The sequence below is a fragment of the Oncorhynchus mykiss genome, chromosome 9 (assembly GCF_013265735.2).
Source record: "Oncorhynchus mykiss isolate Arlee chromosome 9, USDA_OmykA_1.1, whole genome shotgun sequence".
In the NCBI taxonomy this organism is placed as follows: domain Eukaryota; kingdom Metazoa; phylum Chordata; class Actinopteri; order Salmoniformes; family Salmonidae; genus Oncorhynchus; species Oncorhynchus mykiss.
The window spans coordinates 2,937,172-2,955,155 of NC_048573.1; the positions used below are offsets into that span (position 1 = coordinate 2,937,172).

The 17,984-nt window shown below is 46.5% G+C and overlaps 1 protein-coding gene across 1 annotated transcript in view; it reads left to right on the forward strand.

The window, feature by feature from the left end:
• The window catches only part of LOC110531343 (endophilin-A1-like), a 28,887-nt gene that overhangs the window by 8,383 nt on the left and 2,520 nt on the right, over positions 1 to 17,984 (forward strand). Inside the window, exons 2-9 of the mRNA XM_036987054.1 lie at positions 8,512 to 8,580; positions 11,338 to 11,410; positions 11,553 to 11,696; positions 12,078 to 12,211; positions 12,676 to 12,736; positions 13,620 to 13,720; positions 15,101 to 15,204; positions 15,992 to 16,146. Coding sequence (XP_036842949.1) covers positions 8,512 to 8,580; positions 11,338 to 11,410; positions 11,553 to 11,696; positions 12,078 to 12,211; positions 12,676 to 12,736; positions 13,620 to 13,720; positions 15,101 to 15,204; positions 15,992 to 16,146 — 841 coding nt within the window. The remainder of the gene's footprint in view (positions 1 to 8,511; positions 8,581 to 11,337; positions 11,411 to 11,552; positions 11,697 to 12,077; positions 12,212 to 12,675; positions 12,737 to 13,619; positions 13,721 to 15,100; positions 15,205 to 15,991; positions 16,147 to 17,984) is intronic.

The window sequence follows — 17,984 nt, forward strand, 5'->3', positions numbered from 1 at the left end:
ACTACACCTGTTGTATTCAGCATTTCACTGTGAGGTCTGCTACACCTGTTGTATCTTGCGCATGTGACAACTGATTCCTGAGATGGATTCACCTGAATTAATTATAAGTGTTTCATTACTCTGGACTGACACACACACATGCACACTTATCTTTCATCAATACATTAATACACAAAGGGGGAAGATGAGGGGAGAACTGAACACTCAAACACTCTCCCATCCCTCCATCTCTCCTTTCCCAGTCCTTTTGGGAACCGGTTGGCATGGAAACCCTACATGTGTGCTGTCTTTGTCTGAAAATAGACCCAATGTTGCTGCTCAGAGGAGCGGGATGCACACACACGCACACACACACACCACACACGCACACACCACAAATACACACACACACACCACAAACCTCTAATACACACACACACACACACCACAAATACACACACACACCACAAACCTCTAATACACACACACACACACACCACAAATACACACACACACACACCACAAACCTCTAATACACACACACACACACACACACCACAAATACACACACACACCACAAACCTCTAATATACACACACACACACACACACCACAAATACACACACACACACACACACACACCACAAATACACACACACCACAAATACACACACACAAACCACTAATGCACACACAAATTCACTACGACAGACACACACAAACCGCACACACACACACCACAAATACACACACACACACACACCACAAATACATACACACACACACACACACACAAACTGCACACACCACAAATACACACACACAAATACACACACACACAAATTCACTACGACAGACACACACACACACACACACACACACAGACACACACACACACACAGGGCTCGGAGCTGGTTAGCTCACTCAATAATTGATTGTCCTTGAGGGCAATATGACAGAGAGGTGCCATCTACGGTTCCTGTATCACCCACTCACCGTCTCACTCAATCTCTTATTAGTGGAAGTGCTATTTGCTTTACACTGTCTGTCTTTACACTGTCTGTCTTTACACTGTCTGTCTTTACACTGTCTGTCGTTACACGGTCTGTCTTTACACTGTCTGTCGTTACACTGTCTGTCGTTACTCTGTCTGTCGTTACGCTGTCTGTCTTTACACTGTCGTTACGCTGTCTGTCGTTACACTGTCTGTCGTTACACTGTCTGTCTTTACACTGTCTGTCTTTACACTGTCTGTCGTTACACTGTCTGTCGTTACACTGTCTGTCTTTACACTGTCTGTCTTTACACTGTCTGTCGTTACACTGTCTGTCTTTACACTGTCTGTCTTTACACTGTCTGTCTTTACACTGTCTGTCGTTACACTGTCTGTCTTTACACTGTCTGTCTTTACGCTGTCTGTCTTTACACTGTCTGTCTTTACACTGTCTGTCTTTACGCTGTCTGTCTTTACGCTGTCTGTCTTTACACTGTCTGTCGTTACACTGTCTGTCGTTACTGTCTGTCGTTACGCTGTCTGTCGTTACACTGTCTGTCGTTACGCTGTCTGTCTTTACGCTGTCGTTACACTGTCTGTCGTTACACTGTCTGTCGTTACGCTGTCTGTCGTTACGCTGTCTGTCGTTACACTGTCTGTCGTTACTGTCTGTCGTTACGCTGTCCGTCTTTACACTGTCTGTCGTTACGCTGTCTGTCGTTACGCTGTCTGTCGTTACACTGTCTGTCTTTACACTGTCTGTCGTTACACTGTCTGTCTTTACACTGTCTGTCTTTACACTGTCTGTCTTTACACTGTCTGTCTTCACGCCATCTGTCTTTACACTGTCTGTCTTTACACTGTCTGTCTTTACGCTGTCTGTCTTTACGCTGTCTGTCTTTACGCTGTCTGTCGTTACGCTGTCTGTCGTTACGCTGTCTGTCGTTACTGTCTGTCGTTATGCTGTCTGTCGTTACACTGTCTGTCGTTACGCTGTCTGTCTTTACGCTGTCGTTACACTGTCTGTCGTTACGCTGTCTGTCGTTACGCTGTCTGTCGTTACACTGTCTGTCGTTACTGTCTGTCGTTACGCTGTCTGTCTTTACACTGTCTGTCGTTACGCTGTCTGTCGTTACGCTGTCTGTCGTTACGCTGTCTGTCGTTACACTGTCTGTCTTTACACTGTCTGTCGTTACACTGTCTGTCTTTACACTGTCTGTCGTTACACTGTCTGTCTTTACACTGTCGTTACACTGTCTGTCGTTACTGTCTGTCGTTACACTGTCTGTCGTTACACTGTCTGTCTTTACACTGTCGTTACACTGTCTGTCTTTACACTGTCGTTACACTGTCTGTCGTTACACTGTCTGTCTTTACACTGTCTGTCTTTACACTGTCTGTTGTTACACTGTCTGTCTTTACACTGTCGTTACACTGTCTGTCTTTATACTGTCTGTCGTTACACTGTCTGTTGTTACACTGTCTGTCGTTACACTGTCTGTCTTTACACTGTCGTTACACTGTCTGTTGTTACACTGTCTGTCTTTACAATGTCTGTCGTTACTGTCTGTTGTTACACTGTCTGTCGTTACACTGCCTGTCTTTACACTGTCTGTCTTTACACTGCCTGTCTTTACACTGTCTGTCTTTACGCTGCCTGTCGTTACACTGCCTGTCGTTACACTGTCTGTCTTTACACTGTCGTTACACTGTCTGTCTTTACACTGTCTGTCTTTACACTGTCTGTCTTTACACTGTCTGTCTTTACACTGTCTGATCATTTGTTGCTTTGTCAGTACCTGCCTGTTACACCAAATCTTTCAGACCCAGCTATCGTCTACAGTAGTCTACTAGAGGCCCAACTATAGTCTACAGTAGTCTACTAGAGGCCCAGCTATAGTCTACAGTAGTCTACTAGGGCCCAGCTATAGTCTACAGTAGTCTACTAGAGGCCCAGCTATGGTCTACAGTAGTCTACTAGAGGCCCAGCTATGGTCTACTAGAGGCCCAGCTATGGTCTACAGCAGTCTACTAGAGGCCCAGCTATAGTCTACAGTAGTCTACTAGAGGCCCAGCTATGGTCTACAGTAGTCTACTAGAGGCCCAGCTATGGTCTACTAGAGGCCCAGCTATAGTCTACTAGAGGCCTAGCTATAGTCTACAGTAGTCTACTAGAGGCCCAGCTATGCTCTACTAGAGGCCCAGCTATAGTCTACAGTAGTCTACTAGAGGCCCAGCTGTAGTCTACTAGAGGCCTAGCTATAGTCTACAGTAGTCTACTAGAGGCCCAGCTATGGTCTACTAGAGGCCCAGCTATAGTCGACTAGAGGCCCAGCTATAGTCTACTAGAGGCCCAGCTGTAGACTACTAGAGGCCTAGCTATAGTCTACAGTAGTCTACTAGAGGCCCAGCTATAGTCTGCTAGAGGCCCAGCTATAGTCTACTAGAGGCCCAGCTGTAGACTACTAGAGGCCTAGCTATAGTCTACAGTAGTCTACTAGAGGCCCAGCTATAGTCTGCTAGAGGCCCAGCTATATTCTACAGTAGTCTACTAGAGGCCCAGCTATAGTCTACTAGAGGCCGAGCTATGGTCTACAGCAGTCTACTAGAGGCCCAGCTATAGTCTACTAGAGGCCGAGCTATGGTCTACAGCAGTCTACTAGAGGCCCAGCTATAGTCTACAGTAGTCTACTAGAGGCCCAGCTATAGTCTACTAGAGGCCTAGCTATAGTCTACAGTAGTCTACTAGAGGCCCAGCTATGGTCTACTAGAGGCCCAGCTGTAGACTACTAGAGGCCTAGCTATAGTCTACAGTATTCCATTAGAGGCCCAGCTATAGTCTACAGTAGTCTACTAGAGGCCCAGCTATAGTCTACTAGAGGCCCAGCTATAGTCTACTAGAGGCCCAGCTATAGTCTACTAGAGGCCCAGCTATAGTCTACTAGAGGCCCAGCTATAGTCTACTAGAGGCCCAGCTATAGTCTACTAGAGGCCCAGCTATAGTCTACTAGAGGCCCAGCTATAGTCTACTAGAGGCCCAGCTATAGTCTACTAGAGGCCCAGCTATAGTCTACTAGAGGCCCAGCTATAGTCTACTAGAGGCCCTGCTATAGTCTACTAGAGGCCCTGCTATAGTCTATAGTAGTCCATTAGTGGCCCAGCTATAGTCTACAGTAGTCCATTAGAGGCCCAGCTATAGTCAGCAGTGGTCTACTAGAGGCCCAGCTATAGTCTACTAGAGGCCCAGCTATAGTCTACTAGAGGCCCAGCTATAGTCTACTAGAGACCCAGCTATAGACTACTAGAGGCCCAGCTATAGTCTACAGTAGTCCATTATAGGCCCAGCTATAGTCAGCAGTGGTCTACTAGAGGCCCAGCTATGGTCGACTAGAGGCCCAGCTATGGTCGACTAGAGGCCCAGCTATGGTCGACTAGAGGCCCAGCTATAGTCGACTAGAGGCCCAGCTATAGTCTATAGTAGTCCATTAGAGGCCCAGCTATAGTCTACAGTAGTCCATTAGAGGCCCAGCTATAGTCAGCAGTGGTCTACTAGAGGCCCAGCTATAGTCTACAGTAGTCTACTAGCGGCCCAGCTATAGTCTGCAGTAGTCTACTAGAGGCCCAGCTATTGTCGACTAGAGGCCCAGCTATTGTCGACTAGAGGCCCAGCTATTGTCGACTAGAGGCCCAGCTATTGTCGACTAGAGGCCCAGCTATTGTCGACTAGAGGCCCAGCTATAGTCGACTAGAGGCCCAGCTATAGTCGACTAGAGGCCCAGCTATAGTCGACTAGAGGCCCAGATATATTCTACGGTAGTCTACTAGAGGCCCAGCTATAGTCGCCTAGAGGCCCAGCTATAGTCGCCTAGAGGCCCAGCTATAGTCGCCTAGAGGCCCAGCTATAGTCGCCTAGAGGCCCAGCTATAGTCGCCTAGAGGCCCAGCTATAGTCGCCTAGAGGCCCAGCTATAGTCGCCTAGAGGCCCAGCTATAGTCGCATAGAGGCCCAGCTATAGTCGCCTAGAGGCCCAGCTATATTCTACAGTAGTCTACTAGAGGCACAGCTATAGTCTGCAGTAGTCTACTAGAGGCCCAGCTATAGTCGCCTAGAGGCCCAGCTATAGTCGCCTAGAGGCCCAGCTATAGTCGCATAGAGGCCCAGCTATAGTCGCCTAGAGGCCCAGCTATATTCTACAGTAGTCTACTAGAGGCCCAGCTATAGTCTACTAGAGGCCCAGCTATAGTCTACTAGAGGCCCAGCTATAGTCTACTAGAGGCCCAGCTATAGTCGCCTAGAGGGCCAGCTATAGTTCTGCAGTAGTCTACTAGAGGCCCAGCTATAGTCTACTAGAGGCCCAGCTATAGTCTGCTAGAGGCCCAGCTATAGTCTGCTAGAGGCCTAGCTATAGTCTGCTAGAGGCCTAGCTATAGTCTGCTAGAGGCCTAGCTATTGTCTGCTAGAGGCCCAGCTATAGTCTGCTAGAGGCACAGCTATAGTCTACAGTAGTCTACTAGAGGCCCAGCTATACTCTGCTAGAGTCCCAGCTATAGTCTGCTAGAGTCCCAGCTATAGTCTGCTAGAGTCCCAGCTATAGTCTGCTAGAGGCCCAGCTATTGTCTGCTAGAGGCCCAGCTATAGTCTGCTAGAGGCACAGCTATAGTCTACAGTAGTCTACTAGAGGCCCAGCTATAGTCTGCTAGAGTCCCAGCTATAGTCTGCTAGAGTCCCAGCTATAGTCTGCTAGAGTCCCAGCTATAGTCTGCTAGAGGCCCAGCTATAGTCTGCTAGAGGCCCAGCTATAGTCTGCTAGAGGCCCAGCTATAGTCTGCTAGAGGCCCAGCTATAGTCGACTAGAGGCCCAGCTATAGTCGACTAGAGGCCCAGCTATAGTCGACTAGAGGCCCAGCTATAGTCGACTAGAGGCCCAGCTATAGTCGACTAGAGGCCCAGCTATAGTCGACTAGAGGCCCAGCTACAGTCGACTAGAGGCCCAGCTATAGTCGACTAGAGGCCCAGCTATAGTCGACTAGAGGCCCAGCTATAGTCGACTAGAGGCCCAGCTATAGTCTACAGTAGTCTACTACAAATACAAATTCCGTTGTCCTAGAGCACACAAAAAACTATACATACCTCACCCTATAAACATCAGCGCCACAGGTAACTTATACAGAGCTGTGAATGAGCTGAGAGACAAGGCAAGAAATTCGACATCCCTGTTAGGATCAGTGGGCAGGCTATTCTTGGGTCTGGCTAAAAATACAGAACCCATTGTCCTTTAGAGTTGTGAGGTCTGGGGTCCGCTCACCAAATGGGCAAACACCAAATTGAGACTCTGCATGCAGAATTCTGCAAAAATATCCCCCAAATAATGCATGCAGAGCAGAATTAGGCCGATACCCGCTAATTATAAAAATCCATAAAAGAGACGTTAAATTCTACAACCACCTAAAAGGAAGCGATTCCCAAACGTTCCCTTCCATAACAAAGCCATCACCTACAGAATTCCAAAACAAATCCAATGTTGATAAACTCCCATATCTACTGGGTGAAATTCCACAGTGTGCCATCACAGCAGCAAGATTTGTGACCTGTTGCCACGAGAAAAGGGCAAGAAAGGTGAAGAACGAACACCATTGTAAATACAACCCATATTTATGTTTATTTATTTTCCCTTTTGTACTTTAACTATTTGGACATAATATGACATTTGTAATGTCTTTATTCTCTTTGAAGTTTTGTGAGTGTTATGTATTAATTTGTGTTGTTTATTTCACTTTTGTTTATTTGATATGATTACCTCTTTGGCTGTGTTTACACAGGCAGCCAAATTCAAATATGTTGCCCAATTATTAGGCAAAAGAGCTGATTTGATTGGTCAAAAGACAAATTAGTGGAAAATGAATCAAAATTTTGCGGCCTCTGTAAACACAAGGTGTGTGTGTGTGTGGTGGGGGTTGGGATTGTTGTTCAGGAACATGAGAGGGAGAGATTGGATTGCAACCTCTGTCTCCATAGCGACTACCTCTATCTATTTCTTCTCTCTCTCTCTGCCTCTCTCTCTTTCTCTCTGCTTCTCTTTAACTAATTTGATTAGCAAGAAATCTGTACTGCCCTGCCCACTTCACTGTTGCTCCAAGCAGAGAAAACTGCAGTTCTGAAATACATCACAAAGCATGAAGACTTCTGCCTGAAGCCCATACACGCCGCAGAGTACATGTTAGACCCCAAGTATGCTGGCAAGAGCATCCTGTCTGGTGCAGAGATCAACAAGGCCTATGGTGTCATCACTACCGTGTCTCGCCACCTTGGCCTGGATGAGGGCAAGGTTCTTGGCAGTCTGGCAATGTACACTTTTAAAAGCAAGGGCTTTGGGACGGAGATGCAATATGGCAGTAGTGCCAACATATCTCATCAGCGACCTGGTGGAAGGGACTTTGTGGATCTGAGGCTTTTTCCCCTGTTGCCTCCATCATCCTCCAAATCCCACCAACATCAGCCGCCTCAGAGTGCAACTGGTCCTTGTTTGGGAAGACACTCACCAAAGCACGCAACAGGCTGACCAATACAAGGGTTGAAAAATTGGTGGCCATCCGGGCAGATTTGAGGCTTTTTGAGCCTGACAACGAGCCATCCTCAACAAGGTTGGAAAGTGACAGTGGAGATGAGGCCTCAGAGTCTGATGCTCAAGAGGTGGACATTTGAGGAGGTCCAGGGAGAAGACATGGAAGCCTGAGAGAAAGACAACCAAAGCTTTAGTTTCTAGACTATCATTTTACAGATGTTGAAAATGTTTTTGGGAGACGCAATGGATCATTGGGTATCATTCAATATTCCCTTTCTTTTGTTTGTCAGTGAAATCATCCCATGTGAAGAGTCAACTCATTTAATTCAAGTTCAATTAATGACAAAAAAAAAAAAAAAATTATATTGGAAGGATTTAATCATTTGTAATGATGTCTACTTATGAGGTAAAAGGTTTATGTTTCTGTCTCCATTTAATATGGTAAATATATCCAATGCAAAAAACATCTACATTTAAATGGTATTAATATTAATTCCCATATATTCCCGTTAATTTGCATATATTCCTGTTAATTCCCATATATTCCCGTTAATTCCCATATATTCCCGTTAATTCCCATATATTCCCGTTAATTTGCATATATTCCTGTTAATTTGCATATATTCCTGTTAATTCCCATATATTCCCGTTAATTCCCATATATTCCCATGGAAAGTTTCCACCTCTGAATATTCCCCAAAATGTGCAACTCTACACACACTGACACACACACTGACACACGCACACACTGACACACACACTGACACACACACTGACACACTGACACACACACTGACACATGCACACACTGCATATTCTCACAAGAGGTTTGCTGAGTTTTTAATATCGTTAACTAAGAATCCTGTTTCTATTCCCTCTCCCTCTCTCCCCCTCTGTCTCTCTCTCTCTCTGTCTCTCTCGCTCCCCCATCTCTTTGTCTCTGTCTGTCTCTGTTTTTCTCTCTCTCTCCCTGTAGAAAGTCAGTGAGAAGGTTGGAGGAGCAGAAGGAACCAAACTTGATGATGACTTCCTTCAGATGGAAAAGGTCATCATTCTGTTGAATTCTGTACAGAGGAATACTGTGGGTCAGATTCACTCACTCATAGCCTGAGGAAAACTGTGGGTCAGATTCACTCACTCATGGCCCGAGGAATACTGTGGGTCAGATTCACTCACTCATAGCCCGAGGAATACTGTGGGTCAGATTCACTCCCTCATAGCCTGAGGAATACTGTGGGTCAGATTCACTCACTCATGGCCCGAGGAATACTGTGGGTCAGATTCACTCACTCATAGCCTGAGAAATACTGTGGGTCAGATTCACTCACTCATAGCCAGAGGAATACTGTGGGTCAGATTCACTCACTCATAGCCCGAGGAATACTGTGGGTCAGATTCACTCACTCATAGCCAGAGGAATACTGTGGGTCAGATTCACTCACTCATAGCCCGAGGAATACTGTGGGTCAGATTCACTCACTCATAGCCAGAGGAATACTGTGGGTCAGATTCACTCACTCATAGCCCGAGGAATACTGTGGGTCAGATTCACTCACTCATAGCCAGAGGAATACTGTGGGTCAGATTCACTCACTCATAGCCCGAGGAATACTGTGGGTCAGATTCACTCACTCATAGCCTGAGGAATACTGTGGGTCAGATTCACTCACTCATAGATTGAATACTGTGGGTCAGATTCACTCACTCATAGCCTGAGGAATACTGTGGGTCAGATTCACTCACTCATAGCCTGAGGAATACTGTGGGTCAGATTCACTCACTCATAGCCTGAGGAATACTGTGGGTCAGATTCACTCACTCATAGCCCGAGGAATACTGTGGGTCAGATTCACTCACTCATGGCCCGAGGAATACTGTGGGTCAGATTCACTCACTCATAGCCTGAGAAATACTGTGGGTCAGATTCACTCACTCATAGATTGAATACTGTGGGTCAGATTCACTCACTCATAGCCTGAGGAATACTGTGGGTCAGATTCACTCACTCATAGCCTGAGGAATACTGTGGGTCAGATTCACTCACTCATAGCCTGAGGAATACTCTGGGTCAGATTCACTCACTCATAGCCTGAGGAATACTGTGGGTCAGATTCACTCACTCATAGCCCGAGGAATACTGTGGGTCAGATTCAATCACTCATGGCCCGAGGAATACTGTGGGTCAGATTCACTCACTCATAGCCTGAGAAATACTGTGGGTCAGATTCACTCACTCATAGCCTGAGGAATACTGTGGGTCAGATTCACTCACTGATAGCCTGAGGAATACTGTGGGTCAGATTCACTCACTCATAGCCTGAGGAATACTGTGGGTCAGATTCACTCACTCATAGCCTGAGGAATACTGTGGGTCAGATTCACTCACTCATAGCCTGAGGAATACTGTGGGTCAGATTCACTCACTCATAGCCCGAGGAATACTGTGGGTCAGATTCACTCACTCATAGCCTGAGGAATACTGTGGGTCAGATTCACTCACTCATAGCCCGAGGAATACTGTGGGTCAGATTCACTCACTCATAGCCTGAGGAATACTGTGGGTCAGATTCACTCACTCATAGATTGAATACTGTGGGTCAGATTCACTCACTCATAGCCTGAGGAATACTGTGGGTCAGATTCACTCACTCATAGCCTGAGGAATACTGTGGGTCAGATTCACTCACTCATAGCCTGAGGAAAACTGTGGGTCAGATTCACTCACTCATAGCCTGAGGAATACTGTGGGTCAGATTCACTCACTCATAGCCCGAGGAATACTGTGGGTCAGATTCACTCACTCATAGCCTGAGGAATACTGTGGGTCAGATTCACTCACTCATAGCCTGAGGAATACTGTGGGTCAGATTCACTCACTCATAACCTGAGGAATACTGTGGGTCAGATTCACTCCCTCATAGCCTGAGGAATACTGTGGGTCAGATTCACTCCCTCATAGCCTGAGGAATACTGTGGGTCAGATTCACTCACTCATAGCCTGAGGAAAACTGTGGGTCAGATTCACTCACTCATAGCCTGAGGAATACTGTGGGTCAGATTCACTCACTCATCGTGAATTACTTTTGAAATGTATTTATTTGTTTATTTATACTACTACTACTGTTACTATTACTACTGTTACTACTACTACTACTACTGTTACTATTACTACTGTTACTACTACTACTACTGTTGCTGTTACTACTACTACTACGGTTACTACTACTACTACTGCTACTACTACTACTACTACTGCTACTACTTCTACTACTACTGTTAGTTACTACTACTACTGTTACTACTGTTACTGTTACTACTGTTACTACTACTACTGTTACTACTACTACTACTACTACTACTACTACTACTACTACTGTTACTACTACTACTACTACTGTTACTACTACTACTGTTACTACTGTTACTATTGCTACTGTTACTATTACTACTACTGTTACTACTACTGTTACTAGTACTACTACCACTACTACTGTTACTACTACTACTGTTACTGTTACTACTACTACTACTACTACTGTTACTGTTGCTACTACTACTGTTACTACTACTACTGTTACTACTACTACTGTTACTACTACTACGGTCTTACCTACCTTAGTTGAATGTACTGACTGTTAGTTGCTCTCTCACACTGTCAGGACAACCGGATTCACAACGTTGTGTGTGTGTGTGTGTGTGTGTGTGTGTGTGTGTGTGTGTGTGTGTGTGTGTGTGTGTGTGTGTGTGTGTGTGTGTGTGTGTGTGTGTGTGTGTGTGTGTGTGTGTGTGTGTGTATATATAGAAGGTGGACACCACCGGTAGGGCAGTGCTAGACATCATGACCAAAACTACAGAATACCTACAGCCCAACCCAGGTGAGAACAAGCCCTCTCTCTCTCTCTCACAGACTCTCTCTCTCTCTGTCTCTTTCTCTCACAGACAGACAAACAGACTCTCTCTCTTTCACAGACAGTATTTCTCTATCTCTCACATACTCTCTCTCTCTCTCTTCCCCAGCATCCAGGGCTAAGCTGAGTCTGATAGGGACCATGTCTAAGATCAGAGGACAGGAGAAGGGACCGGGTTACCCCCAGGCTGAGACTGTACTGGGTGAGGCCATGCAGCGCTTCGGACGAGAGCTGGGAGAGGAGTCATGCTTTGGTACGTGTGTTCACACACACACACACACACACACACACACACACACACACACACACACACACACACGCTGCATCAGACACACACAGACATATAAAGACACACTCACCTACTGTATTGACAATACAGCATCAATAAGTCAACATCTTGGTCAATCTCTCTGATGGAACATACAAACAATTCAACTCTCTCGCCGTCTACCCTCCCATTCCTTTTCTGTCCCTCCCTCCCTCCCTCCCTCCCTCCCTCCCTCCCTCCCTCCCTCCCTCCCTCCCTCCACCTCTCCCCCCCCCCCCTCCCTCCCCCCCCCCCTCCCTCCCCCCCCTCTCTCCCTCCACCTCTCCCTACCCTTCCCTCTCTCCTTGTCCCCTCTCCCTCCTCCAGGTCTGGCTCTCCTAGATGCTGGGGAGGCCATGGGTGAGCTGGGGGCGGTGAAGGATGCCCTGGATATGGAGGTCAAACAGAACTTTATTGATCCACTGCAGAACCTACAGGAAAAAGACATCAAAGAAATACAGGTAGATATCAGAACTTTATTGATCCACGACAGAACCTACAGGAAAAAAAGACGACATCAATAAATATTAAATATGATAAATGTTCAATTTATGATATTATATATATATATAGGGAATAATTTTGCACGCCCAATTTTTCAGTTTTTGATTTGTTAAAAAAGTTTGAAATATCCAATAAATGTCGTTCCACTTCATGATTGTGTCCCACTTGTTGTTGATTCTTCATAAAAAAATACAGTTTTATATCTTTATGTTTGAAGCCTGAAATGTGGCAAAAGGTCGCAAAGTTCAAGGGGGCCGAATACTTTCGCAAGGCACTGTGCATGTTGATGAACTTACTTACAGGAAGTTATTGTTAAGTAAATAAAATATTTAATTAATTTCAATCCATCTTAAATGAACTTCAATGAATCGGAAATAAATAATTTTAAAATAAATGAAGTGAATGAAAGATGTTGTTGCAGCACCACCTGAAGAAGATGCAGGGACGCCGCCTGGACTTTGACTATAAGAAGAAACGTCACGGTAAAGGAGATGGGATTATTATTATTATTTATTACTATTACTATTATTATTATTATTATCATTATTATTATTATTATTATTATTATTATTATTATTATTATTATTATCATTATTATTATTACTATTATTATTATTATTATTATTATTATTATTATCATTATTATTATTATTATTATTATTATTATTACTATTATTATTATTATTATTATCATTATTATTATTATTATTATTAGCATTATTATCATTACTATTATTATTATTATCATTATTATTGTTATTATTATTAACATTATTATTATTTATCATTATTATCATTATTATCATTATTATTATTTATCATTATTATTAACATGCAAAGATTTTACTGAGTTACAGTTCATATAAGGAAATTAGTCAATTGAAATACATTTATTAGGCCCTAATCTATGGATTTCACATGACTGGATGGAGAAACAGCCATGGGTGGGCCTGGGAGGACATAGGCCCACCTCACTTGGGAGCCAGGTCCAGCCAATCAGAATGAGTTTTTCCCCACAAAGGCGCTTTATTACAGACAGAAATGATACATTTCATCAGCTGTCCGGGTGGCTGGTCTCAGACGATCCCGCAGGTGTAGGAGCCGAATGTGACGTTGTGTTGTGTGACCAATTTGCACATTTTAGTGTGGCCTTTTGTTGTACCCAGCACAAGGTGCACCTGTGTAATGATCAGGGATGTAAACACAACATTTGAGAGAAATAAGCATTTTTTTTTGCATATGAAACATTTCTGGTATCTTTTATTTCAGCTCAGGAAACATGGGACCAACACTTTACATGTTGTGTTTATACTCTCTCAAATAGAAACGTTGATGTCATTATAATAACTTGTTATATAATTGTAGGTAAAGGAGTCCTGGAGGAGGAGATCAGACAGGCGCTGGAGAAGTTTGATGAGTCCAAAGAAGTGGCAGAGCAGAGCATGTTCAACCTGCTGGAGAGTGATGTAAGTTGTCTCTGTCTGCTCTCTCCTCTCTGTCCCTCTCTGTCTGTCTGTCTGTCTGAGCATGTTCAACCTGCTGGAGAGTGATGTAGGTTGTCCCTGTCTCTGTCTCTGTCTGCTGGAGAGTGATGTAGGTTGTCCCTGTCCCTCTCTGTCCCTCTCTCCTCGCTGTCCCTCTCTGTCTCTCCTCCGCCTCTCTCTCTCCTCTCTCTCTCTCCTCCTCTCTCTCTCTCCCTCTCTCTCTCTCTCCTCTCTCTCTCCTCCTCTCTCTCTCTCTCCTCCTCTCTCTCTCTCTCTCTCTCTCTCTCTCTCCTCTCTGTCTCTCCTCTCTGTCTCTCCTCCTCCTCTCTGTCTCTCCTCCTCTCTGTCTCTCCTCCTCCTCCTCCTCCCCCTCTCTGTCTCTCCTCTCTGTCTCTCCTCACCTACTCTGTCCCTCTCTCCTCTCTATCCCTCTCTCCTCACCTGCTCTATCCCTCTCTCCTCACCCTCTCTGTCCCTCTCTCCTCTCTCTCTCCTCTCTGTTTCTCCTCACCCTCTCTATCCCTCTCTCCTCACCCTCTCTGTCCCTCTCTCCTCTCTCTCTCCTCTCTGTTTCTCCTCACCCTCTCTGTCCCTCTCTCCTCACCCTCTCTGTTTCTCCTCACCCTCTCTGTCCCTCTCTCCTCACCCTCTCTGTCCCGCTCTCCTCTCTATCCCTCTCTCCTCACCCTCTCTGTCCCACTCTCCTCTCCTCACCCTCTCTGTCCCGCTCTCCTCTCTATCCCTCTCTCCTCACCCTCTCTCTCTCTCTCCTCTCTATCCCTCTCTCCTCACCCTCTCTGTCCCTCTCTCCTCTATATCCCTCTCTCCTCACCCTCTCTGTCCCTCTCTCCTCTCTATCCCTCTCTCCTCACCCTCTCTGTCCCTCTCTCCTCTCTATCCCTCTCTCCTCACACTCTCTCTCTCTCCTCTCTGTCCCTATCTCCTCACCCTCTCTGTCTCACTCTCCTCTCTGTCCCTCTCTCCTCACCCTCTCTGTCCCTCTCTCCTCTCTCTCCTCTCTGTTTCTCCTCACCCTCTCTGTCCCTCTCTCCTCTCTATCCCTCTCTCCTCACCCTCTCTGTCCCTCTCTCCTCTCTGTCCCTCTCCTCTCTATCTCTCCTCACCCTCTCTATCCCTCTCTCCTCACCCTCTCTGTCCCTCTCTCCTCTCTATCCCTCTCTCCTCACCCTCTCTGTCCCTTTCCCCTCTCTGTCCCTCTCTTCTCTCTCCCCTCTCTGTCTCTCTCTCTCTCTCCTCTCTGTCCCTCTCTCCTCTCTGTCTCTCCTCACCCTCTCTGTCTGTTGTTGGATCTGTTTGAGTAGGCTAAAACTAACTTTGAGACACTTTATTTCCTGTGTGCAGATTGAGCAGGTGAGTCAGCTAACAGCGTTGGTCCAGGCCCAGGTGGAGTATCACAGACAAGCCACAGAAATACTACAGCAGCTCTCCAGCAAGCTGCACGAGAGGTCAGTCACACAGACATACAGACACAGACACACAGACAGACAGACATACAGACATACAGACAGACAGACATACAGACACAGACATACAGACACAGACATACAGACACAGACACATACAGACACAGACATACAGAGACTAGGGCTGGGACACTGTAGTGTTGACAGACAGACAGAGGGCTGGGACACTGTAGTGTTGACAGACAGACAGAGGGCTGGGACACTGTAGTGTTGACAGACAGACACAGACAGAGGGCTGGGACACTGTAGTGTTGACAGACAGACAGACAGACAGACAGACACTAGGGCTGGGACACTGTAGTGTTGACAGACAGACAGACAGACACTAGGGCTGGGACACTGTAGTGTTGACAGACAGACAGACAGAGGGCTGGGACACTGTAGTGTTGACAGACAGACAGACAGAGGGCTGGGACACTGTAGTGTTGACACACAGACAGAGGGCTGGGACACTGTAGTGTTGACAGACAGACACAGACAGAGGGCTGGGACACTGTAGTGTTGACAGACAGACAGAGGGCTGGGACACTGTAGTGTTGACAGACAGACACAGACAGAGGGCTGGGACACTGTAGTGTTGACATTGAAAATTTTTAAAGGCATTTTCTTCCTACGTTCAAGGAGTTCGTGTTCATGGTTAACCCTGTGCATGTCGGCTCAAATGTGAACGAGCCTTGAAAGTCTCGCTATAACACCCCTTGAACCCTGCCCTGTGTTTTACACTGACATTGTGGTGTGTTGACCTCTGGCCTCTGTGTTTTCTCTCCAGGATCAGGGAGGCGCAGGATAAACCCAGGAAGGAGTATGTTCCTAAACCCAGGATGGTCCTGGAGCTGCTCCCCCCCAGCGATAGCCATAATGGGGGGCTCAACACCACCAAGTCCCCCGTCCCGGCCTTGTCCCCAGGCCCCACGCGCACCCCCGGTGAGAACACACAACACGGGACGGACGCAGACACTCACATTCACAGATCCACGTACAAACAAAGACTCACAGACCCACACACAGAAACATAGATCCAAGTACAAACACACAGATCCAAATACAGACTTACAGATCCACTCACAGATCCACGTCCAGACTCGCAGACTCACACACAGACTCGCAGACTCACACACAGACTCGCAGACTCACACACAGACTCGCAGACTCACACACAGACTCACATATCCACTTACAGACTCACAGATCCACGTCCAGACTCGCAGACTCACACACAGACTCGCAGACTCACACACAGACTCACAGATCCACTTACAGACTCACAGATCAACGTCCAGACACACAGACTCGCAGATCCACGTCCAGACTCGCAGATCCACGTCCAGACTCGCAGATCCACGTCCAGACTCGCAGATCCACGTCCAGACTCGCAGATCCACGTCCAGACTCGCAGATCCACGTCCAGACACACAGATCCACGTAAAGACTCACAGATCCATGTAAAGACTCACAGATCTACGCACAGATGCACACACTCGCAGATCCACGTACTGACTTGCAGATCCACGTACAGACATAGGACTCACAGATCCACATACAGACACACAGACTCGCAGATCCACGTACATACGCACAGATCCACGTACAGACTCAGACTCACAGACTCACAGACCCACACACAGAAACATAGATCCAAGTACAAACACACAGATTTGAGTCTGTACGTGGATCTGTGCCTATGTACTCGCAGATCCACGTACGGACTTTCAGATCCACGTACAGGCACACGCTGACAGATCCACAAACGAACAGATCCACGTGCAGACATACACTCACAGATCCACGTCCAGACTCACACTCACAGATCCATGTACAGACACAGACTCACAGATCCACGTCCAGACACACAGACTCACAGATCCACGTACAGACACACAGACTCACAGATCCATGTACAGACACAGACTCACAGATCCATGTACAGACACAGACTCACAGATCCATGTACAGACACAGACTCACAGATCCATGTACAGACACAGACTCACAGATCCACGTACAGACACACAGACTCACAGATCCACGTACAGACACACAGACTGACAGATCCACGTACAGACTCACAGATCCACGTACAGACACACAGATCCACGTACAGACACACAGATCCACGTACAGACTCACAGATCCACGTACAGACTCACAGATCCACGTACAGACTCACAGATCCACGTACAGACACACAGATCCACGTACAGACACACAGATCCACGTACAGACACACAGATCCACGTACAGACACACAGATCCACGTACAGACACACAGATCCACGTACAGACACACAGATCCACGTACAGACACACAGATCCACGTACAGACACACAGATCCACGTACAGACACACAGATCCATGTACAGACACACAGATCCACGTACAGACACACAGATCCACGTACAGACACACAGACTCACAGATCCACGTACAGACACACAGACTCACAGATACATGTACAGACACACAGACTCACAGATACACGTACAGACTCACAGATACACGTACAGACTCACAGATACACGTACAGACTCACAGATACACGTACAGACTCACAGATCCACGTACAGACACACAGATCCACGTACAGACACACAGATCCACGTACAGACACACAGATCCACGTACAGACACACAGATCCACGTACAGAGACACAGATCCACGTACAGAGACACAGATCCACGTACAGAGACACAGATCCACGTACAGACACACAGATCCACGTACAGACACACAGATCCACGTACAGACACACAGATCCACGTA